The sequence below is a fragment of the Populus trichocarpa genome, chromosome 8 (assembly GCF_000002775.5).
Source record: "Populus trichocarpa isolate Nisqually-1 chromosome 8, P.trichocarpa_v4.1, whole genome shotgun sequence".
Lineage (NCBI taxonomy): Eukaryota > Viridiplantae > Streptophyta > Magnoliopsida > Malpighiales > Salicaceae > Populus > Populus trichocarpa.
In genome coordinates, this window is record NC_037292.2 from 9323777 (window position 1) to 9349597 (window position 25821).

The 25821-nt window shown below is 35.1% G+C and overlaps 3 protein-coding genes and 1 pseudogene across 6 annotated transcripts; 3 read left to right on the plus strand and 1 right to left on the minus strand.

The window, feature by feature from the left end:
- Window positions 1–1227: 1227 nt before the first annotated feature.
- On the plus strand, window positions 1228–3308 carry LOC7471438 (tetraketide alpha-pyrone reductase 1). The gene is made up of 6 exons (XM_052455471.1): window positions 1228–1390; window positions 1532–1701; window positions 1883–2071; window positions 2261–2423; window positions 2576–2768; window positions 3002–3308. Exons 1-6 carry the CDS (start codon window positions 1273–1275, stop codon window positions 3156–3158), a joined length of 990 nt encoding a protein of 329 aa, XP_052311431.1. The 5' UTR covers window positions 1228–1272; the 3' UTR covers window positions 3159–3308.
- Window positions 3309–4654: 1346 nt separating this feature from the next.
- On the plus strand, window positions 4655–6612 carry LOC18101529 (uncharacterized; annotated as a pseudogene).
- Window positions 6613–7678: 1066 nt separating this feature from the next.
- On the minus strand, window positions 7679–13448 carry LOC7471440 (anthranilate synthase beta subunit 2, chloroplastic-like). The gene is made up of 8 exons (XM_052455518.1): window positions 13238–13448; window positions 12973–13133; window positions 12131–12201; window positions 11932–11969; window positions 11745–11855; window positions 11461–11560; window positions 10026–10161; window positions 7679–8132 (listed from the first exon to the last, which is right to left on the minus strand). The coding sequence occupies exons 1-8, from the start codon at window positions 13350–13352 to the stop codon at window positions 8028–8030; spliced, it is 837 nt and encodes a 278-aa protein (XP_052311478.1). The 5' UTR covers window positions 13353–13448; the 3' UTR covers window positions 7679–8027.
- Window positions 13449–18014: 4566 nt separating this feature from the next.
- On the plus strand, window positions 18015–25078 carry LOC7457822 (RNA demethylase ALKBH10B). 4 transcript variants are annotated; one of them, XM_052455448.1, is made up of 8 exons: window positions 18015–19268; window positions 20236–20352; window positions 20660–20757; window positions 20872–20989; window positions 22900–23022; window positions 23163–23275; window positions 23361–23515; window positions 24094–25078. In XM_052455448.1, the coding sequence occupies exons 1-8, from the start codon at window positions 18614–18616 to the stop codon at window positions 24809–24811; spliced, it is 2097 nt and encodes a 698-aa protein (XP_052311408.1). In that variant the 5' UTR covers window positions 18015–18613; the 3' UTR covers window positions 24812–25078. The 4 variants fall into 4 exon arrangements, with proteins under 4 accessions (XP_052311408.1, XP_052311410.1, XP_052311409.1 ...); XM_052455450.1 differs by having other exon boundaries at window positions 18017–19268; window positions 22903–23022; XM_052455449.1 differs by having other exon boundaries at window positions 18018–19268; window positions 20239–20352.
- The last annotated feature ends 743 nt before the right edge of the window (window positions 25079–25821 follow it).

A 25821-nucleotide genomic window follows, 5' to 3' on the forward strand; every position in this document is an offset into this window, starting at 1 on the left:
ATTTTGCCTCCAAAATCAACAAAATATAAAATTGTTGACCAAGAGCTTTCTTGGTTTTACATAAGTTTCTTCACAATAAAACTACATATTTGCTCTAAGAGTTAAAATAAAATTATTATGCAGATGGATAAGAGTATTTTGGGATTTTTGAATTTTAATGTACACTACAATTACTTTTTTAACCTTGAAAGAGACATAACATAAGCTTAGTATTTGGAGGTATTTTTGTATTTTTATATGAGTATTTTGTATAATTAGCAGGGTCATGGGAGCGTTTAGGTATTTTTCACATTTGTTTCTAAATATTTTAATGCTTAAAGCTGCTAGAACGTGCTCGGCACCCCCATCGCATGGGTGGCGTCCGCGCCATTCATGCAGCATGCGTGATGCCACCCGGTGGATGTAACTGGACTTCCGATGTCTTTCTAGATGTGCCTCCATGTCCTCTTCCATTTAGAATAAGACATGGTAGCTAACGATGATCAAATTATCACCGGTGGTTGTTTGACTTTTTTCCTTTTTTTTCTCTCTCTTGACGTGTAACATCAATTTTTTTTATTTTTTATAAGTCTTTTAGACTATAGATTTATTTTTTATTTATTTAAATAAAAATTCAGCAAATACAATTAAATGAATATTTTTTTTTTTTAGTTTAACGTAGGTGTTCGGGCCAGCTTGCGCGCACCTCAACTAATCCCACGGCCCCTGAAGTTAACGACCATGTAAGCCTCCAGTGGCCATCATATGAGCAACCACAGGGCTTGAACCTGAGACCACAGAGGGAGCAAACCTCTTGGTCCCAAGCTCTTACCACTGGGCCACCACCTAGATGGTTTTAAATGCATATCTTATTTTATATAATTAAATATCTTGATTTTTTATATAAAAAAATATATTGAAACAACTTACATTCTTAATAATTTTTTTAAAAAAACATTATAAGCGGGTTGTATGGCTAGTAATTAATTATGACTATAGCTATGTCACTGTGATGCTTCTCGGCTACTTAATTTGCCAACCTCTACATCCCATCACGTCACGTGCATGCTAGATAACACAATCACGCGCACACACTCGATTAAAAAAACCCGGTTAAAATAATTTAATTGCTCTTCATGAGAATAGAATTGCTTACCTTCTCCATATTTTCTGAGCAGTGATATCGTATGCTATACTAACCAAGCTACCTAATTCCCAACCATCATTAATCTGTGGAGAGGCCATGATCTCTATATATATAAGTAGCCTCGCCTGGAGAAATCAAATTGTTCAATGGATCAAATAAAAGGCAGAGTATGTGTCACCGGAGCTTCTGGTTATCTAGCTTCTTGGCTTGTCAAGAGACTTCTCTTGTCAGGATATCACGTCACTGGAACAGTTAGAGATCCAGGTTAGTCACATTTCAAAAAAAATAAAATCATAGCTATACCCTGTGATCTTCCCTTAATCAGTCTGGCAATGGAGGAGGAACCATTAATAGTGTTATATACACTATTATTATTCCTCAAATAACTTTGACATGCATGTGCAGAAAATGAGAAGAAAGTAGCGCATCTTTGGAGACTGGAAGGAGCGAAGGAGAGACTCCGATTGGTGAAGGCTGATCTAATGGAAGAGGGTAGCTTCGATGATGCAATCATGGAATGCCGTGGTGTCTTCCACACTGCTTCCCCTGTTCTCAAACCATCATCTGATCCAAAGGCAAGCACGCTCGAATAACGTTGGCTATATCTCCTTAAGTACTTAATAATCTCTATACGTGGCTTAATTTAGTTCATATATATTGCTACTCTCCCTTTTGTTCTAAAACATGGTGGCACATATAAAATGGATATCTCCAAGTCATCCACAAAATAATCACTCATTTGATAATTCACTTCAGGCAGAAATTTTGGAACCGGCTATCGAGGGCACGTTGAATGTACTCCGTTCCTGCAAGAGGAACCCGTCTCTAAAACGTGTGATTCTCACCTCATCCTCTTCGACCTTGCGAGTAAGAGATGATTTCGACTCCAACATACCTCTTGACGAGTCATCTTGGAGCTCTGTGGAACTCTGTGAGAGACTGCAGGTAATCTTTTTATGAATCATGACAGTTTCTTAAGAACTTGTTGCACTACAAATGAAATCTAATAAAGGGAAAAAAAGAAATAAACGATAGGGAACTTGGCTATGTTCGAACATGTCATTAAATTAATTTTGATATCTTAACTCATCTTCTTATACATGCACATGGTAAACTAATCCTACTCCATGAAAGATATGGTATGCTCTGTCAAAAACACTTGCTGAGAAGGCAGCGTGGGAATTCTGCAATGGCAACGGCATTGATTTGATTACTGTTCTACCATCGTTCGTGATTGGACCTAGTTTGTCCCCTGATTTATGTTCCACTGCAACTGATGTTCTTGGCTTACTTACAGGTACTTTATTTTCCTATTTATAATTTCAATATTTATCCATGTTAATGGGGTGTGTGTGTGTGTATGGCTCATCGATCACACTGATATAATTCTCCTTCCATGATTACCACTTTAATCTTCTAGCTTGGTTTCCAAACATTGATATCTAACAGGAGAATCGGAGAAATTTCATTGGCATGGAAGAATGGGTTATGTCCACATTGATGACGTGGCACTGAGCCACATCCTCGTTTACGAGGATGAAACTGCGGGGGGGCGATACCTTTGTAGCTCGATCGTGCTGGACAACGATGAATTAGCGTCCTTTCTATCACAACGTTATCCTTCACTGCCTATCCCAAAGAGGTTAGCACTCTAATTAAGTATTGTTTATGTCTTAATTAATACATACAGCACATATATGCTATAGGATTATTCATTAATTACAAAAGGTTATAATTGCTAATGCCTAATGCTCATGTGGGTGTTCTTTTTATTGACAAATCGACTAGTTCACTAAGATATATATTAATTAAATGCTGTGGACTCACCATGGAATATAATTAATTAATTTTAAATCATCGAGTGGGGATTCTCAGGTTTGAGCAACTAAGGAGACCGTACTACGAATTCAACACCTCAAGGTTGGAGAGATTAGGGTTCAAGTTCAAGCCAATCCAAGAAATGTTCGATGATTGCATTGCTTCGCTTGTGGAACAAGGCCATCTCTCTTCGTTCAGCCTGGCTATAAATTAATTATTAATGAAGACGTGCTCATGAGTTCGACCACAGAGAACTGCTGGCCAGCTAAAATAATATGTACTGAACTTGCATTTTAATTATGCTAAATAATAATTAAGAAGAGCAGTTGAAATAATGGATGGTGAGATATTGTCTATCCAATAATTATTCAATGCAATACTCGTGTCTTTTGATAACACTGGGAGAGAGAATTCGGAATTATTAAGAATTGCATAAAAAAATTATTTAAAATTATTTTTTATATATTTTTAATTTTTTTATGTACTTATTATATTTTTTTATGTATTTATATCAAAAATTATTTTTAAAAAATAAAAAAAAATTAATATTATTTTAATATATTTTTAAAACAAAAACACTTTAAAAATAATTTGTTGCCATACTTTTAAACACTTCGTTCTCTGTAAAGCAAAACTATCATGTTTAAATTATCAATTATTAACTATAAATACCATTTTATACCAAGATAATTTTAAAAATACTTCATTGATTGCAAAATTAATTTAAAATTTCTTAAAGATATAGTTAATCTTGAAGATATGATTGATCTTCAAGATAGTATTTATCAAAATAATACTTATCTTGCATATACATTTAAATTTAAATATTGTGTTATCATAAATCTCTAGAAGTTAGGCAAGACAGTAATCATGCTAAAAAAGTCAGATAATGTTGCTGATCTTTTTCTTAATTGTAGGCCTTCCTGCTGTATATATTCTTGATAAATAATATCTTTGATTCTACAAAATCAACTACTTTGATTCTATGATCAACTGCTTTGAATCTATGATATTTACAAACCTGTTTCTCGTGGAAAATAAAAGGAGACACCTAACCTTTATTTTATTTTTTTTGGAAGCCGGATGTGGTGGAAGAATGTGAGAGATCGCACGATATGAAAGTAACTCTTTAGTTGAAATTAATTAGGTTTTAGTTTCAGCATTTATGGCAATCCAGTTTGTAGCATGAAGATTTAGAGATTTAAGATAATTATTAAATATTATAATATCTTGATTTTAAAATTAAAAAAAAAGAGAGTAAAAAGTAAAAATACTTACATCATGTGGCATCCAAAAAGATGGTTGTGGATGTACCGGGTTAGATGCAGAGTGCATGTATAAAAAACTCGACTCAACCCAACTCGGCTCGACCCATTGCCATCCATGTTCAAGAGATTTTGTTGCTACTCCTTGATGAGATTTTTTTGTGCATGTCCGACCCAAAACAAAAAAACGACGTCTGTTGCCACGCCTGCTGTTTTCTTGCAAGAAGGAGAAGCATTTTTGAGACACTGAGACACACAACGAAGGAAACCCGCCTTTGCCCTTCTCTCCATTTATAACGGCATATATAGACAGCAATCGCCTCGGTGTCCCTCTCTTTCTCTGTCTCTTTAATTTCCGATTGTTCTTTCAAGAACACAGCCAAACATATACAGAGTAACAAGAAAAAATATTGTTGTAGTGGTACTGAAGTTTCTTGTTTGAAGGATGGGTGACTTTGATGACACCCAAAATACATGAAACATATGCATATTAGCGCATGTTGATCATGGCAAGACAACTCTGGCTGATCATTTAATTGCTGCTACAAGCGGCGGTTTGCTTCACCCGAAATTAGCTGGAAAACTTAGGTTTATGGATTATCTAGATGGGGAACAAAGGCGTGCAATAACAATGAAGAGCTCGTCGATACCTCTTCGTTATAAAGATTATCCGATAAACCTCATAGAGATCCCCCTGGTCATATGGATTTTTGTAGTGAGGTTTCAACTGCTGCGAGGTTGAGTGGTGGGGCATTGGTTTTGGTTGATGCTGTTGAAGGGGTGCATATACAGACGCATGCTGTTTTGCGACAAGCTTGGATTGAGAAGCTTACACCTTGTTTAGTGCTTAATAAAATTGATAGGTTGATTTGTGAATTGAAATTGAGTCCTATGGAAGCTTATAATCGCTTGTTGAAGATTGTTCATGAGGTGAATGGCATAATGAGTGCGTATAAGTCAGAGAAGTATTTGTCCGGTGTGGATATATTCTATACTTGCTGGACCAGCCGGTGAGAGAGGAGATGAGAATCTTGAGTTTATAGAGGAGGATGACGAGGACCTTTTCAATCTCAGAAAGGGAATGTGGCGTTTGTTTGTGCACTGGATGGGTGGGGATTTGGTATTCGTGAGTTTTCTGAGTTTTATGCGTCTAAGCTTGGAGCGAGTTCAGATGCATTGCAGAAGGCACCTCTTGTGTCCTATGAGGAGGCCATTGAGGGAGAAGCATCCAATATGTTAGATAGCATAAAATCATCTAGCAGAAGCTCAGATTATGTTGAGAAGATGACTCCGAATGGAAGATGTGTTGTTCGTGTAGAAGTCCTGAAACTTCCACCTGCACTAACTAAAGTGCTTGATGAAAGCACTGATATACTTGGAGATATTATTGGAGGTAAGCAGGGGCAGACAAATAGCAACATGGAAGCCGAGACTTCAGGCATTGTGCAAGATGAGAATCCAATTGAAGCTCTCAAAAAACGTATTATGGATGTTCGGGAGAGTGACATGTCTTAGAGTGGTAATGAAAAGGATGGAGCTGAATACAAACTCAAGTGGCAAAAGTTTCTTAAGCGGATCTGGGCGCTTGGACCAAGACAGATTGGCCCCAACATCCTCTTCACTCCGGATTCCAAAAGCTCAAGTAATGATTCCTATGTTTTTATACGGGGTTCCCCTCTTGTATCCAAAACAGTGTAGTGTCTGGATTTCAACTAGCAACAGCAGCTGGCCTCATATGTGATGAACCCATGTGGGGATTGGCTTTTGTTATTGAGGTTTGCATATGTCCTTTGGCTGAACAGTCTGAGTCTAACCAACAATCTGAGCAGTACGCGATCTTTGCCAGACAAGTGATGACAGCTGTTAAAGATGCATGTAGAGCAGCCGTACTTCAGAAGAAACCTTGGCTTGTTGAAGCGGCGTACTTTTGTGAGTTGACCACACCAACTGAATATTTGGGTTCTATGTATGCTGTGCTTAATCGGAAACGAGCCCGAGTCTCAAAGGAGGAAATGCAGGATGGATCCCCACTTTTCACAGTTCATGCATACATCCCAGTTTCTGAAAGCTTTGGTTTTGATGAAGATCTTAGGAGATCGACCGCGGGTGCTGCAAGTGCTCTTCTTGTACTATTTCATTGGGAAGCACTTTCTGAGGATCCCTTCTTTGTACCAAAAACAGGAGGAGATTGAAGAGTTTGGAGATGGTTCTAGTGTTCTTCCCAACACAGTAAGAAAGCTCATTGATGCTGCAAGGCGGCGGAAGGGCCTTCCTGTGGAAGAAAAAGTTGTCCAGCATGCAACTGAACAGTGGACACTGGCTCCTAAAGTGTAGAATTTGTCACCCAAATTCTGTTATTAGCTTGAAACGAATGGACATACTTCATTCTTTCTTGTGCACTCTTTCCATTACTAAACCTTTTTTTTTCGATATAAAAATGTCAATTCTTTGATGTTCACATGATTATAGTCTAAGCTCAGCTTTTATTGTTGCTTGAACTTTACTTTTCTTCCTGGAATTACATTTTTTTCCCTTTAGGTCTGGTCTAAGTATACCGCGGTTGGAAAACGAGGGCGATTTCCTGAAATTCGAGTTGAAATTCGAGTTGAAGTCCTGTATTAGATTTATTAGTGATGCACAGAAACCTACCTTTGTAGTTGCATGATAGTGATCGAAATCGGTGATTTGGCAATATTTTGTTGGGCCGGCATATTTTCTGTGAAATGCAAACTGTGCTTTGCTAACAACGTAACTTCTTTTATGCTTCTCTGGTCTGTGATGAAGTTGGCGATCCATTTTGTTTTTTTGTGTCCTTTTGTTGTTTGTGTTGATGATTAGTGTCAAGTTTTCATCAGCTATCTTAAGTGAATTATGCCATGTAAACTTATACTGCTCCGCTTCACAGGATTTGCATGGCAGCTGCTTGCACCTTTGTACTGTTTAGATAAAAACTACCCATAGTTGCTAGATTGAGCAGGATTTGAAACTTGATGTGTAGTCGCATTAGAAGCACCTTCTCTATTAATCATTGAAATCTTGTGTGTTGCCGGTAGAATGATACGAAAAACCTCGTATCTTTTCGCGCACATGAAGCCTTCATCATATTGGAATGAGTTAACATATTTGCTCAATGTTGGGTCCGAAACTGGCTTAACTCCATTCAACTTTTGTGCACCTGACACAAACCAAGCATTCCATCTTATCGTATCACTTCATTTGTTAGTGAATCGAAATGTTTGGGTCATCATGATGTTGAGGGGCACCATCTTTGATTTTCCTGTCCCTACAAAATTCATTTGGTGGCTTGAGGACCTTGAATGGGAAAATCTGTGAAGTACTTTTCTTCGGCTTTCTGAAAAAAGTCGTATCATAAAGGACAAGGCCAAAGCTCTCCCGCCTATACCAGATATTGACCGATCCATTATTTTCAGCGACTCAACCTCATTTTTCAAAAACACTACACAACCTATTAATAGGTAATGGATATATAGGACTCGCTTGGCCCTGTTATGCTCATAAATTAAGCAGTTTTTGGTCAACTTTTAAAACAAGTCTTTGGAAACTTCTCTGCCAATAGTATATTCCAAAACTAAAGAGTGCAAATTGCTGTCTTGCAGGTTCTTTTTCCCAATAAAGAGGGGATCCCTTTCGCTGCTATAATGCATTCATACAACAAGCCGCTTGCCATTTGCTTCCGACACAGAATTAATATGCCAGTCCAACGGTAAGAGAAACACAACTACCAGTCCAAAGGCTCCACTGCTTCTTCTTTTTTCCCTTTTATTCAGTGTATGTATTGAGCAAGTCTTCGCATGCCTCTAGCTCTCAGATTCAGCTTCTTTTCTCTCTATCATTTTGATGAAATTGCTAACTATTATCTTGCCTTCAGATGTTATGATGCTTTCTGGATGGAACTGCACCCCCTGCAAAAATTTCAATCACCTTATCAAGATATATCTGATCACATGTAAGAGCGATGTAATTAACTTATCAGTCACCAATTCCAGGGACAAACACATTCTTGAAATATTCCATCACATGCATGTACATAAATACATGACACATACATATTCTTGAATGTCAGCATGTTCTGAATGTGGTTGAGTATGCATGGATTTTGATATTTATATAAAACTGGAAGGGACACCTCTATATTTCACCATATTTTGTTTTTAACAACCATGATAGACACCCTGGTACATAGGACCCCAGCAACAGCGATTTCAGTATACTCATGACATAATAGGCAATGCACTAATCAAAGAATACAAAATTACATATAAGCAAGTAGAGCAAGTTGGGGAAGAAACATCAGCAATGTGTTGAAAAATGATCAGGGAATGCTGAGCACATGAATGTTTCTGGACATTGCAGAAACTAACATGAGCTAATTGATAATGATCTATCAACTAGGGAACATACCCACTTAGCCCCAAAAGTATCTAAGATCAACATCATGTTATTCTCATGCAAAAACTTTCATTACTTGCCCGTTGCAATTTCAGCTGAAGCCATTGGGTCAGTGAGGGAAGGTTATTGGATAATGACCTGGATCAAACTACTCTTATTACTGCATGCAGCATTAAAGTGAAAACATCAAAAGGATGTCCTGGAAGAATGTAACTTGAAATTTGAAGCGCTTGGATGCACAAGGGATTTTGTGCTATGTACATCATGTAGAAGGACAACTGCCATCGTGATTTCTTTTTCCTTTTTTATCATCTGTTGAGCTGAATCTTTAAATAACTCAATCTCTCTGTTTATTTAGTTGAGTGGTTTCCAAAAGTTGTGATAATAACTTTATGACCTCTAATTTTCCTTGATGAATAGACAGAGAGATAAAGGACAACTTAGGTGGACTTGGGGTTAAAACTTCCATAACCTGCATTCAAGCATTAGACTGTGTTTCATTCATTTATCAATGCATGCTTCTGGGGCTATGAAACACATAGTGTGGTAAAAGAGATGAGACATAAAAGGTATATAGCTCTTTATTTGTTTTCATTTCTTACTCTGCAAGGATTCTACTAAAAGAATAACTAAACTATGTGTCTGCATTCTACAGATATGATCTAGGAACCAGAAAACTATTGCCTATAAGTCTTAGAAGAGAAGACACATGTCCCAGATAACAATGTGCTACCTTAATGAGCATTTCATAATGACTGAAACACTCTGGCTTTCTGCTCAATAACAATACTATGAGTGATTATAATCATATAGCTTGATAGACTAAAGATTAACACAAGTCATTTCTAAAATGACAGTAAACCAGTAATTTCCAAGTAACTTGAAAGACATATCCAATGCTCCATTTTTCTTTGCCCAGTCAATCATACGCCTTCATGTGGGTTGTTGTAACCCAATTTTGACGTCGTGTATCGACATGGGTAATATGAAGGAATTACTTAACCATAATTTTTTTTCTCTCCAATTTCCTGAGAAAATTTGAGAGTTTAAAGGAAAAGTACATTATCATGTTAAAGGAAGAGCTCTTGCTGCGAAGAAAGTCCATTATTTCATGTTAGAGAACAATTTTTTGCCCTTATCGGTACTAAGCTTTTCCATAAAGAAAGAAGCGGGAGAGGAAAAATGTTATTAGAATTATTGATTCTACGTATTCCATTTTTATGCAGATGAAGCCACAAGTCTATATGCAAGACTTTCAAGTGCAGAAGACAGATTGCAGAAAAAATTATTGCTGCTCTCAAATCAAAACAAGCAAATATGGATGCCTCATCTAGTAGCTCAGGCCTGTCAGGTAATTGTATGAAAGGGCAATTTCCTAACAAGTGGATAACAATTGGATATCTTACCTGAAGATGCTTGTATTTTCTATGGCGAGCAGCCATTATGAGACCATCCTCAGTCCATGCTGTGACCTCTAATTCTTCACTAGGGAAACTTTCTTTTTCAATCACAAGGCTATGGTATCTTCCAGCAGTGAAAGGACTGCAAAAGGTTAAAGATATTGAGACAAACCATTATCAGATATGGACAAGATTAAGATGAAATTTAATAGAAACAAACTTAAGGCAAATCATGGGAAGTAAATTATTAGAATTTTAATGCTTTACTAATTTGTTCTCCCTTGGAATTTGTGTATAGTGAAAAAGCTATTAAGAGGAAATTCTGGTAGAACATGGCAATTTAGCAATATTTTCAACAAAAATAGAGGAAAGCTGATGGAAAATAATAATTCGATAAATTTATAAGAAAACACAGCGTATCTTAATGATAAAAATGACCATTGACATGCAAAGACCAAGGAAAATTCAGAAAACGAACCTGTCTAAAAGGAACGGTCAGGTTTAAGAGAATCATTTCTGACAACAAAGATAACCCTCTAGCAATCTCATAGTTGATCAACTGTACAAAATAAAAAGCACCACTTGTTTGTTGCCATAAGAGCAGGACTCTACTCAACCAACTTCTTAACAAGGAATGTGTATCTTTGACCTTGTATATATACCATTACCTTCCCTCTAAATGACTAGCCCAACGACGTTGAAAACTTGTTCAACATGTTTTGCTCCTCCAATTACCACTAAAATGCTAATATACACCAGCAAGTTGAGGTAAGGAAAAGACAAAGCTTGACCAACTGCTGAAAAATTCCCCTCGCTACAGCCTTGCTATTTTATTTGAAAATAAGAGTTACATCTGTCTAGTATTTGCCAACTTGCGTCTAGGTAAAATCAGATTATATCATATGCAAAAGTAAATCTACACTAGATTTTAGTTGTGGTAACTCGTGAGGACAAACCCACATCACGTGATCATGGCCTTCACCTATTTTCTGTGATGGCACTTTCCAGTGACTTCAATCATTTTATCGCTGTTCAAGTGTGAGTAATGTCTAATGGTCATTAGCAAAATATTGTATCCATGGTTATGTCTTGAAGCTCAAAGAAAGCCAGCCATTTTTTGTCATTTTTTAGAACACTTTTTTTTAAAAAAAAAAGTTTCATGTGTGTATTTCATAGACCCTGGGAACCTAACAAACATGTGATTACAATCTTTAACCATTATAATTTGCAAATTTTTCATATACTTTGGAATTATGTATCAGTTGTCAATTTATAGTTTACATAATAAGACTGTAATTCACATTAAGTTAAGTAATTCTTTCAAACTTATATTAGGAATTTAATAATTGCATGTAACTAGCCAGAGAAGGCCAGCAACAGCAGAGAGGGGGGGGGGGTGTAATATAAATAATGACACGTCAATTGATCAAACATTACTTACTTTGACAACCCAGAAAACAAGCCATCTTCTCCCTTCTCATCATAATACACAGGAGAACCTTTCCCATGCACGACACCATAAGGTGAGCGCACAACTTTTCCTGAAACAAAACAGTGTACTATCTAATATGTAAAGAAAACACAATCAGACAACTGCTGCTTGTGTTAAAAATAAAATACCTTAATCATTGTTCAAGTTCCTTGATGATTCTCGGAAAAGCAAATATCAGACAACCAGATAAACAGATGAAACATACAGATGTCAATAAAGATTTAAAATGTCACCTCCAAAAGCCTCTCCAATGCACTGCAACCCCATGCACACACCAAACAAAGGGACGGTAGGTCCAAGCTCTAAAACTGTCTGCAATGATATTCCAGAATCTTGGGGCGTTCCTATAAAAGGAAATGCCAAGCATAAATATAGTTTTGATTCTGCATAGTAAAGATAACGCACTTAGCAAAAACTAACCTGGGCCTGGGGATATGAGCACGCCTCTTGGCTTTTTCCTATTAAAATAAGAGAAAAGGTAACATGTGCAATTAGCGAGCACAACAAACAACTCATGTATGATCCAGTCTTGTACATAGGATTTAACACCTAGAACTCTATTATACTACATGCATGGATTAACAAATCCCAGGTAACTGCATAGCATATAAATTCTCACCTTTTCAAATCCTCCACAGTTAACTCGTCATTCCGATACACCTCAAAGTGGCAGCCCAACTCTCCCATGTACTTCAGAAACACAAGGTAACAGAGTTATAGGTTTTGATTTATATGTCAAAACTACAAATTGGAGATATGTATAGATACATACATGCACACACACGGGTATGTTTGTATATGTGTATGTATATGCTTATGTGTATAGAGGGGGGGGGGGGGGGGGGGAGCAGTTTACAAAAATAAATCACGCAAAAGAATATACACCAAAACTTTTGCACAGGTAAAGGCTTTACAAAGTTTCTAATTTTTTTTCACAACTATAATTTCGATTGAAACTTATTATAGCCTTTCTTTGGCATATCACAGAAATTACTATCTTTCTTTTTATCCTAAGGCGACACTAGCTAAGTCCTCGAAGTACAGGATTTAATCACTGGTATCATTCTCAGTTGTTGACAATAGTTAGGTCATTTGAAGAAAATGTTCAAATTAAAGAGTTTATTTCCATCAGTTGCAATGTCTTGAACCTTTTTCTTGCATCATTTAAAGAAAAGTTCACTGCTGCAGTCATACCAGTTAAACAAACAAGGAATGCGTTGCAACACTCACATGTGTAGTTTTGGTTTCTGTAAATGATGAACCATATCACACTCACACACAATTACTTTCCATTTACATTAAGCACTTTCTCAGCAACCAAACAGGCGGTAGAATTCAAGATCTCACCCCATCACAAAATCTCTAAAACAGAACCTAGAAAAAAAGATTAACACCAAACAAAGAAGAAAAGTCGAGATTCTCAAATACCATGTGATTAAACTAAGATGAGAAAGCACTAACCTGACACAGATTATAAGTGAAACTGTCATAATTGTCAATGACAATTATGGGATTCTTGATTCCCTTGTCACTAGAAACAGCAGCCCTGGAATTCGTTTCTGCAGCTGCCATCGAACATTTTACTACAAGCCCTTTTTGGCTCTTTGCCCTAAAACTCACACCTGTAACATTAAAAAAAAACATTTTAAAAAAACCTGCATGTAAATTTTATGCACAGAGAGATTAATAAAAACAAGAAACGGAGACACAGAATTTAAAATGTTACTTGAAGGTGTAGAGAAGAGATTTGAAGAAAAGGCTAGCTGGGTTTTGAGAGCAAGAGAGGGCTTTGATTGATTGAAAGCTGCTTGAGATACCATACTTGCTGTAGCAGCGGTCATTTTACTGGAGAGATACAAGAGAAGGGAGAGATAACAGTGACAAAGAGAGAGGAGAGATGCGTTTGATTCTCGGCGCTGGTGCTTCTTTGGACAATGTCACATGGCAAGCTAATAAAACAGGGACACGTCGGCATGTCTTTGCCAAACAAGCATTATTAATCTGTCCTCCCGGGTAAATCGTCAGTAAATTCGTACTTTATCTTAAGTTTTGTTCGTTCATTTTAAACGGTTTGTGAAAAAATTAAAAAAAATTATTTTTTATTTTAAATTAATATTTTTTTAATATTTTAATATCATAATATCAAAAATAATTTTTAAAAAATAAAAAAAAATTATTTTAATATATTTTAAAATGAAAAGTATTTAAAAATCAACCGTTATTAAGCTTCCAAATAATCCTTACTAAATGAAAAGTTTTTTTGTTTTAATATTTTAAAAATATTTTTAAAAATATTTAAATATTTAATGTTTTTTAATTATTTTAGATTATTTTTTATTTATTTTTGAATTTTTTTAATATACTATATTAAAAATAAATTTTAAAAAATAAAAATATATTATTTTAATTTATTTCTAAACAAAAAAAATATTTTAAAAAATAATAACTATTGAAATACCAGAACTCTAAAATTAATTCTCGAAATCTAGAAGCATTCGATATTAAAAGATTCGTATGACTAGAGTATTCCTTCAAAGTCTTTATTCACTTGCAATTTAATTTTTATCCGTGACGTTAAATAAATCTGACCTTTTCATGTATCACTGCTGCTGCTAACCGCTTCGCTTGTATTCACAAGCAAATATATGACCGTGTTTGTTTTTTATTAAAAAAATATTTTTTTAAAAATTAATTTTTTATATATTTTTATATTATGGTAATATTAAAAATAAATTTAAAAAATATTATTTTAATATACTTTCAACAAAACAAAATGTGTTTTGAAAAATAACCCATAATAACAAAATATATATATATATATATATATATATATATATATATAAAAGATAAGTATACTTATTTATATATTTTCAAGAAAGTATTTTATTTTTTTATAAATGAGTTGAAAATTTAAAAATTAGACTTGAAGCAATAATTGAAAAAAAAATTCTTAGGGAAACAAGAGGCTAAGCAATCAAAGTGTGAAAAAGAAGATGTTGCTAAGAAGTTGAAGGCCCTAATTGCGGTGGTAATATATATAAGAAATCAAATTTATTTTCTTGTTTTAAATTAATTTTCTAAACTATTTAAATATGTTAATATTAAAAATAAAATAAAAATATTATTTTAATATATTTTTAAATAAAAAAGATTTTTAAAAATAACCATTAAAATTATGAAACGAAGCAAGGATGTGAAACCCGAACCGGAGAATGATGACGACCCGAACCGCCCCCTGCTCTCTTTTGTTATTGTTTCGCATATCCACGGGAGTTTATTTCCTTCGACAATCGAAGATCTTCACTGTTCACTCGCATCTCATCAAACATAATCTCACCACCGCCCATCCTTTCTCCTAGCCGTTCAATTAATCAAGCCCCACACGTCATCAATTAAGAAATTGATCTTCTAGACTCGTGTCGTGGCTGGATGGTGTGAACATTACTTTAAATACTATAAACAACGTACATCATTTCAAATTTATTATATATATATATATATATATTATATTTAGTAGCATGCTAGTCCTTCTATTTTTATTTTTTGTAGTTATCGCAGAATGTTTTTAAGAGTGGACTTGCAAAATCAATAAATCGACCGTTAAATATAAATATGGTTTTAAGCGCCGGTGAAAAATGATTCTCTTTTCCTCGTGAAATGATTGGTTTCAGTGGAAGAGCATGCTTTCTTTTGATTGTCATTTGATCTTTGACTTTTACTTGAACAAGACGTCCATGTGACTCGGGGTTCGTGGCGCAGTGAGTCGTGGTGGAAAAAGTTTCTAGCATTTCAATGTTACATATGGAATTAAAAATTTTGACTACAGAGGAGGAGACTATTTTAAGAATAAAAACCACTAAAACGATGATGGATCTGTACCTCATTAATGCTTAACGATGAAGGGATGGAGTCACAAGTTTATTAAAAAAACATAAAGATTCAATAAATAATATTTGATATTATAGGGACTAATCAATTAGCTTTGTTAAGGTGTAAGGACTGCGTTTTATTTAACCCCCACATACCATTCGATCACCATGTGTTTGGTATTGCAATAGTTGTTGTGGTTGTGGTTTGAAAAAAATTATTTTATAAAAAGTACTTTTAGTTGAGGTTGGTTTGGAAAAATATATGTTTGGCTAAAATTGTGGTTGAAATTAAAGTCGAATAAAAAGTAGTTTAATGTATTTGGTTAAGAATACTTTTGAAACTGAGGTTATAAAATAATTTAAAAAATATATATATTAATATTTATGGTTTTTAACTATTGCTATTACATCATGAAATAAATCATACTTTATATAAATTTTTTTTATTGTTCCATTAAACTATCTATAATTTTATTACATATAAAATTTATCCGACAAGAACTACAGTTTCCATGATTTTTTGAGCTTGCAATAAAATTAGATAAAATATTATCATGAATAAAATTGAGATTACAGTTAAATAAATTTAATTTACCTTAAACTAATTTTTTAAAAAAACAAAAACAAAATTATTATTCATATTCAAGTAAATAGTATGAGTGAAATTAATTAACTGCACTGAACAGTGCAAGTAAATTAAAATTCACTCCTATTATTTTAAAAAAATAAAAAACTGTAATGAATTAAAATTCACTAATACTGTTCATTTTAATAAATAATACAAATAGAGATATGCTTATCCGTGCAAGAAGCAGCTCCTACTTTTTCTTTTTTTTTATATGCGTTTCAAACATAAAAATTTGTCGGATCCATGAACAGTAATTATTTTTTTTTAAGTTACCAACCATGGTTGTGTCTGCGTTTTAAGCAAGCACTGTTATTTCCACGCGAATCACGTAATTGGTTTTCAAATGCCAGGGTCTTTTTTGTCCTTTTCTTAAAAAACACGTGTTTTTTTTTCTTTTTTGGACAGATGAATACGTTGAAGCATACATGGTCACGTCATTGTATTGGAAAAAACTTCAACAATGCAATTCAATCATGTAAGATGACAGCTAATTTTAAGAAAATCAGTGGTTAGTTTTTTTTTAAATATTGTTCTTAAACATTAAAGAAATAAAAGAATTCAACTGTATTTTTTAATAAAATTAAAGAAATAAATAAATCTCAATGACTAAAATGTTTTGCAAATCTATGTGAAAAAAAATTATTCTTATAGAAAAAATAGTTTTTTTATATAATTTAACCAGTCATTTAAAAAAAGCTATTAGAGATTAAAAATGAGAAAATAAAAATATTTAAATAAATGAAAAAATAAAAGTACGTGGCCATGATTTTTTCAAGATTATGATCGGAATCATACATATCAAACACGTGTCTAAGATCCTGTATTCGAGGAACAAAAATCATAATTTCTCATCTTAAGCGATAAAACGGTGATTTAATATTAAAAAAAGGTTTTTTTTAGCACTTTAGAATATTACCCGTTGTTTTGAGCTGAAAAAACAAATCAAAATAGGTTTTTAAACCATGATAGCAGGCGATGCTCCACGTGTTATTTTTTTTTATCAGACAACCTTCCATCTGAGCTTTTTATTTTTTTTATGTTTTTTTTCACTTATTTTTTTCTACCTTTATTTCTTTTCACTACTGTTTTTTTTTCTCCAATTTAATCATTCAACCTTTTATTGTTTTGAATTAACCTACATAATTTATTTTATTTTAATATATAGAGATTTATCATGATTTCAAATAAATAATTTAATATTTAAACGATACTTAAATTTATAAATATCTAATTTTTTTGGTGTAGTTAAATAACAAATGGTTTTAACAGAAAAACAAAGTTTGAGTACATCACCTGACTCGTGTGTTATATAATTAAATAAAAATTAGTCTAAAAAAATACAATGAAGTTCATGAACCAGATCTCAGTTTTGATTGGTCAAACCATAAAACTCGAATCGATCTAATATATCGTTTTCTTGGCATTACAAAAAAATATCATATTAGAATTTTAGATTTTTTTAATAAATTACTTTTTGATTGTTGGTGGAAATTTTGTTTAGCTTTTTTATGAGTTACATCATAAAATACAGTCAATTCAAAATATAATCATTTCAATATATTAAGCACAAAAATCTTTTTACTACTGTGAATATTATTTTTAAAAAAAATTTAAAAATTCAGACACAAAATCCTAACAAATATATAACAGAGCACCTATCTATTAAAGCAACCAAACAACCAAAATCTCCAGTTTAGTTAACCATTACTCTGCCTAGTGCAAATTAGGCATGGTGGTCCTAGCTTCCACAACATTAAGTCATTAACACAAATAAAAAGGTGAAATCAATTAAATAAAATTGATATTTACTGTCTTTAATTACAGTAATCACTCTTTTATTAATTCCTGAAATTATAATGGCCCAGTAATTTACTATAAAAGAAGTTTGGCACCTAAACCCTAGGAGTTTAATGAACTCGGGTCCAAAATGACCAAAACAGACAAATTCTAAGAATATTCTAATCGGGGTCCCGTCCACACCCGCACCACAACTGAGTTTACTCCCGAGACAGTTGAGTTTACCCAAGCTACTTGCTCAAAAGTATAACATAAAAAAGTGAAAATGGGAACTACTTGCTTTGCATTTCTTCTCTTTAGCCACCATTTAGGACCATTGATAGAAGTAAAGATTTCCTGGACACGATGATGATGCGTTCTCTATAAGCCATTTCCTTCCCCTTAGCCCACAGCCCTTACTCAAAAAACCCTAGATCTTACTCTCCAGAACACCTTTTCTCTTATTATCACTCCACTACCTTTCAACACCTTTATTTTTATCTACTTTCTTACTTACATATATAAATATATTTTTGTCAGATCTGAGCATTCCTTTTTAGCTAGAAATTCCTCTCCTGAAACTAACGACCTTGCTTAGCTTGTCTAATTCTGATATTTAGTGCTATTAATTATTGAATTTTGTAATATTTAGTGCTTAATTTCCACTTGATCTGCTTAAAATGGTATCAGATTATGAAATTCACGAGTATTAAGATTAATTAATTAATTAACTAATCAATTAACTATAGTTGATTTAGATCTAGGATTTATTAGTGCCATGTTTTATATGTGATACTTTTAGGACTTTTTTAGTGATCAGATTATCAAAATGGCAATGCCACCAGGAAATGTGGTCATACCGGACAAAGTTCAGTTTCCTGCTGGTGCTGCCGGTGGCGGAGGTGGTGGAAATGAGATCCACCAGCACCAACTCCAAAGGCACCAGTGGTTCCCTGTCGACGAGCGCGACGGGTTTATCTCGTGGCTGAGGGGGGAATTCGCTGCTGCCAATGCGATTATTGATTCTCTCTGCCACCACCTGCGTGCCGTCGGGGAAGCTGGTGAGTATGATTTAGTTGTAGGGTGTATACAGCAGAGGAGGAGTAATTGGAATCATGTGCTGCATATGCAGCAGTACTTTTCGGTGGGGGAGGTTATTGTTGCATTGCAACAAGTTGTATTGAGGAGACAGCAGCAGCAGCAGCAGCAGCAGCAGCAGCAGCAGAATCATCATCATCAGCAGAGGTTTTATTACGATCACGGTAAAGTTGGGGGAAGGGATTTTAAGAGATCTTCTAGTGCCGGGTTTAATAGAGGACATAGGGGGGGTGGTGGTGGTGGTGGTGGTGATGCAGTGAAAGAAGGGGTTAATTCTAGTGTAGAGAATCATAGTTTTAATGGAAATTCTTCGGAGAATATTAGGAGTGAGAAATTTGAGGAGGTAAAATCCGGTGGTGATGGTGGGAAATCTGACGATAAGAAAGGTGATATTTGAGTTTTAATTTTGATTATGGATTGCTGAATGCTTGTTCCTTGATTATTTGTCATGGTGGTAATTAGTGTATTTTAACTTAATTGTAATTGCTTTTTAACAAGATTTGTCTTCTTTATCAATGCATGGTTTGCTATATGTGAATTTTTTGTCACCATAGATTTTTTTTTTTAATTCGTGAGCTGGGATTTGTCAATCCCGAAGCTGATTAGGAAAAGTGTTGTTCTTGAAAAAAAGACTTGTATTCTCAAAAAATTATTTATGATCTTCGAATTTGTAGAGTATGGGTTGGCAAGCTGGACAATTAATGATTATAGCATATTGTCGTGGCAACGTTCTTTAAGTGTGGTTTTCAATGTGTTTTCCTCTACGGTTGTTTTTTGGGAGATGAGAAATTGGTGCCAAGTATCCATTCCTTGTTTTATGTATGGCTTGGAAGTTGTGCAAGTAAAAAATGCTGTTGGTATACAATCTTGACTGCTAAATATTTACATCTATCAAGTCAGATTTGGACAAGTTATGTCTCTCCTACATCTTTTTGTAGATGTGCCATGTAATAATTTGATGGATGCTTATTGTTGTGATTACTTTCCGAATGTTGTTTGTTTTGCACAACATGTGTAGGAAAAATGGAAAATCTTCTCTTCTGTAATTTGTTTTTAGCCTAAAATTGTTGATGCTTTTATTTCTGATATGTAAGCTTGGAGTTTCTTTTTGTATTTTGCTTCTACCAATATTTTCTATCCTCTTTCGCCTAAAATCTACTGTGACATAGAAAGTTTTGGATTGTTAGTTGTTCTGTTTGACTCTCCTTATGCTACATACTCCTACATTATGAACACCACATTGAATGCAGAAGTTTAAGAATACAAATATGTGCTCTTATTTGAAACAATGCCTTGTCCTAGAAACTACTCTGGGGAAACAATGATGTTCATTTAATTTCTTTGTCATGTCAGCAGATGCTACTGCAAAATCACATACAGATAACCACAAGAATAGTTCGGGGAATGCACAAGGAACCTTTTCTGGAAATTCAGAAGCTGTGGCTGTTGATGATCGGTCTAGCCCCGAAGGTCACTTTCTTGCGCTCTCTTGGGGTTGGCAATGAGGAACATATTTTCAGTGTAGAGTCATTTGCAACTTTTTAAAGGAGCCTACTTAACATGCAATCTTGGAATACATGTCTTTTAATTGAAATTAATCATGCTATCTTGGAATTCATATCTTCTAATTGAAATTAATTTGCTGCACATGCTATCTTGGAATTCATATCTTCTAATTGAAATTAATTTGTTGTGAACCTGTTGCCTCGTGCCAAGTTTCATCTTGTTATCTTGGCATGTTAATTCTGTTATTGAAAGATCTTGTTATTCTAACCAGAGAGTGATTCACATCCTAGCAACAATCAGAATGAGAAGCAGAATCTTGCTATCACTCCAAAAACATTTGTTGCTGAGGAGAAGATAGATGGACAGATGGTAACACTTTTACAAGCATCATTGCTATTGATATTCTCACCAAATTCACAGTTTGTTTTAGATAGCCATTTCAGTTTGTTTCTCCTACTTCTAATTTGTTTATCTTTTCTCTAGGTTAATGTGGTTGATGGACTGAAATTGTATGAAAACTTGCTTGATGGCTTGGAAGTTTCAAAGCTTGTTTCTTTGGTTAATGAGTTAAGAGCTACTGGGAGAAGAGGACAGTGTCAAGGTAAGTCATTAATGGAGCCTTATTCTTAAGAGAAGCTAGTAATATACCGTTTCTTTTCACACTGCTGCTGCTTTCATGAAATGATTTTGTTTATTAATCTGGCTATTCCAGAATATGGAATCTACCTTAGAGATTCACATTTTATCAACAATATATAAAAACTATAGTTTCTGTAAATACTTATTGCAGTGTCCACAATTGATTAATTGTTTTATTTTGAAGATACTTAATTGTACTCTTTTAGGGGTTGACCAGCATTATTTTTTACTTGGGCCTGAGTTTGAGATTGGTCTAGCTTAGGTTATTATGGGGTAAGAGCCTCCTTGCTTGATGGCCCATTCTTAGATGTGCCTCTTCTAGTTGATAGCCTATACAGTGTTATATTTGAGGTATGCATACCGTCATGAAAATGCTTTCATATAATTTAACAGAATCTCAAAAAACATTTATCAGAGTGAAAGTGTGTTAAAAGGATATATTGATTTTCGTAATCAGTACCCTTAAGGATTGGTGTGCTTGTCGACATCGGAATTTTGGGTTAGGTCAGGCTTTATTATCAGTATGTGTTATTGCTAGTTCAGCTAAAAAGTCCTGCCCCGCGGATAGCTTTCCAGTTGGCAGCCCCTTTTTTAAGACTGCATAAATAATTTAAGATCCTTCTTAAATCCAAGAACTATGTATATGAAACTAACAGTTGTAATGAAGAGGGTTAAAATATATTGGATGTTATGTATGCTTCAGTTATATTTGTGATGAAATTACCAAATCCTATACCTTTTTTGTGAAAGAGAGATGACTTGGGTCCATTTGGGAAAAAAATGGAGAGGGTGCTGAGCTCACACTACTATGAACCAGATAGCATTACTTATATATACGTGTATGTAAATATATGTATGTGTAAACCTGGTTGCTTTTTGCTACCCCATATCCTAGATGGCCCATTCTTAGATATGCCTCTTCTAGTTGATAGCATGTACAGTGTTATGTTTGAGGTATGCATACCTTTCATGAAAATGCTTTCATATAATTTAACAGAATCTCAAAAAACATTTATCATAGTGAAAGCATGTTAAAAGGATATATTAATTTTCTTAATCAGTACCCTTGAGGATTGGTGTGCTTTGTTGACATCAGAATTTTGGGTGAGGTCAGGCTTTATTATCAGTATGTGTTATCCTATTACCATATCTAATTTACTGCCAACAACATGACATTGTCGCATTCTGGATTCTCTAATGTTATTTTAGTGTTCTAGTCAGTTGGCAATGTTTCAAGTGATGGTTTTGGCAATTTTGCAGTATGCATGTTGGACATAGTATTTTTTTTTTCTAGTTTTGGTAATAGGATCTTGTTCGTTTCTGAATTAGAGCAAAAATAATTGTGAATAGAGTACTTAAATGCTCATGTTTGGAAGCCAAGCTACTCAATTTTCAGATGCAAGGTGTCTGATTAATCTCACTGCTAGATAAATACTCGCTCTTGTAACATAGACAACCTTTGTAGCCTTATGAAGCAATAAAAACTCTTTGGAATTGATATTTTTCTGTATAAACTTGCTAAGAATCGTCTATGAAGCTAATAATCTTAAGCTTCCTCTCCTAGTTTCCTTGGCCTGTTTCAGGATTCCCTCTATCTATTTTGCTGCTTAATTATCCCCATCTACTGCCTAGACATGAAATGGAGGATCCATATTTTATTTCCTTTTGTTTTGTTCTAAAGCATAAGTTTCTATTGCCATCTGTACTCGTGTTATGAAATTTTCTGTGAAAAAAAAAAACCTAATTACAGTAGCATCCATATTATGGCAGTATTTCCTGCTTTGGTGGAGGTCTTCCTGTCTGTCACATGCATGCTGAAAGTAATTGCTTTTAGTGAAAATGTTGATCATGTGTAAGTTCTTTGTTCAAAAGCAGGTCAGACATATATCCTCTCCAAAAGGCCCATGAAGGGACATGGAAGGGAGATGATACAATTGGGTCTTCCCATTGCAGATGCACCCGCAGAAGATGAAAATGCAACTGGGACCTCCAAAGGCACGTCATATCTTATGTAGAACTTTTTGCATGTGTGCGTGTGTGGTTAAGATGCATGCAGATTCTTTTTTCTTTGTAATGCTAAAGAAACACTAGTTCTTATACCCTTTAATGGATTTTGTTATGAATAAATTTTGCAGAGCGGAGAGTAGAATCCATTCCTGCATTGCTGCAAGATGTAATCGAACATTTTGTTGCCATGCAAGTTATGACCATGAAGCCAGACTCTTGCATAATTGATATCTATAATGAGGTCACTACTTGTGGTATTATGTGTAATGATTTCAAATAACATTGATTATTTAAGCAAGCCTAATTTTTTGTGGAAATTTCTGCAGGGTGATCACTCCCAGCCTCACATGTGGCCTCCATGGTTTGGAAAGCCTGTTTCAGTTCTTTTCTTGACAGAATGTGAGCTGACTTTTGGGAAAGTAATTGATACCCTGCATCATGGGGATTATAAAGGGTCTCTCAAGCTTTCTGTTGCACCTGGGTAATCATTATTAACTCTTCATAGTTTTGTGTCATCGATAGTTCATCAAGATTATTATTTGTTTTTATGATTAGCTTTCAGGTAACTAGCATTGAAATTAGGTTCTGAATTGATATGGTTTGTATCCACTGTGATAAGTGTGAAGTTCTATTTTCATGAAAACTGTTCTTTTAATTAATTTCCTTTGTGATTCTCTGTGCTGAAATCCAACAAAAAACTATACTTTTCATGGCATGTCTGGATTTTCTCTCTACGTGTTACTTCCACATGGCTGTAACTTCTCTTGCACCATGTCTAGAAACATGACATTATCTCAAACAGCTAAATTGCCTTCAAACAGCTCAACTTACTTTCTAACTGTAGGATAGAAGGGGTTAAACATGAGTAAGGTTCAATACACACCTGCCTCCATGCATTCAGTTTTTCCCTAGAGCCATGGTGAAACAGTTATATGATGAGATGTGATTAGCAATACATTTCCTTCCCTTGAATATAAATTCTTCACGTTTACTTTCATGATAATGAACTGCAATTTTGGTCTTACATTCCTGAAGTAATGTTTCTTACTACAAAAACAGATCCTTACTTGTGATGCAAGGGAAGTCATCAGATTTGGCCAAGCATGCAATCCCCATGATTAAAAAGCAACGGATGCTTGTTACCTTCACCAAGTCTCAACCAAAGAAACTTACATCTAATGATGGCCCGCGGCTTCCTTCACACGCCGTAGCCCCATCTTCCCATTGGGGTCCACCGCCAAGCAGATCCCCGAATCATCTTCGTCATCCTGTGCCCAAGCATTACGCAGCAATTCCAACAACTGGTGTACTGTTAGTGCCGCCTATTCGGCCTCAAATTCCACCTCCAAATGGTGTACAGCCACTCTTCATGACCACCCCAGTTGCAGCACCAATGCCATTCCCTGCACCAGTTCCCATCCCACCAGTTTCAACTGGATGGCCTACATCCTCTCCAAGGCATCCTTCGGCTCGCCTACCTGTCCCCATCCCCGGCACAGGTGTTTTCCTCCCTCCTCCAGGTTCCGGCAATGCATCATCTGCACTGCAGTTGTCGGCGACTGCTACTGAGATGAATTTTCCTACAGAGACAGAAAAGGAAAAGGAAAATGGACCAGGAAAGTCCAATCATGATACAAGTGCTTCTCCAAAAGAGAAATCTGCTGAAAAGACTCAAAGACAAGACTCCAATGGAGATGTGGATGGAATAGCTGTGAAAAAGGAAGAACAGCAAAGTGTTAGCCATACAGTAGCTGGCCAGTCAGCTGGAGCAGTGTAGAGAGGGGGGGCGAGTATTTTGTCAAATGCTAGAGGGGTAGGCTCGGCTTGAAATGAGTTCAAAGCAAATGTAAAAAGAGCGCGGCAGAACATCTGAGACTTTGACATTTCATACTACTCGCGGTGACAAAGGGGGTGAGGAACAACCCTGTTCTCTTGGCAATCCCTTCTGTTCCCTGTTTCTTTTTTTGCTGTCTTACTATATGAACTCAATACACTAGGCAGAAACCTCATCTTAATTTAACACCCACATACCTTCTTCAGAAAACTTGTTGAGCTAGTTCTGACGGGCATCCTCTTTCTAGGAAGGAACTTATCGTTTTTGTGCCAGAGAGGTGGTTTGACATGGATGATTAGTGATATCTGGTAACTCATGATTGGAATTTAGCGGAATCTGGGGAGGGCCAAACTAGAATGATAAAAAAAAACTCGGAAGATAATCACAGAAATAAAATTGCCTGCTCATAGATAGATTTTCATGACCCCCCAACACCACGTGATCCATCGTGTAATAGAATGGTTAGTGCATGTTTTATTAACCTTGATTTACGTGTTCACGCATCTTTTAAGGTTTATCTCACCATGTTTTGAGCGGCAACACGAATTTGTGAGGATATACTTCAAGTCAGTTGCGCTTACCATATGTTAGAATCCCCTCTTCGCTGTCTCCGTGGACCATTAGCGGTTAGCCGAGTTCATGAATAATGTTCTGTAAGCAATCGTGCCTGTTTTTAATTACACAACTGTCTGGAGTTTATCCGACCTGTGCCTAAATAGTGTGGTCTATGGACCCCACCTCCTTATTATTAAGAAGAAAATTTAAAACTAGGGGACTGATTTGTAAAAGCCTATATAGATTGGGTGGTGATATGTAGTTACCCGAATGCAAGTAATAAAAGAGGACGAAAGAGAGAATGACGAAAACTGTCCGGAAGGAAGGCTTTGCTGCGGGCTAAAGGGCATCTCCAAAGTTAAAAAAAGTTAAATCGTTAATATAGTATTTTAAATAAT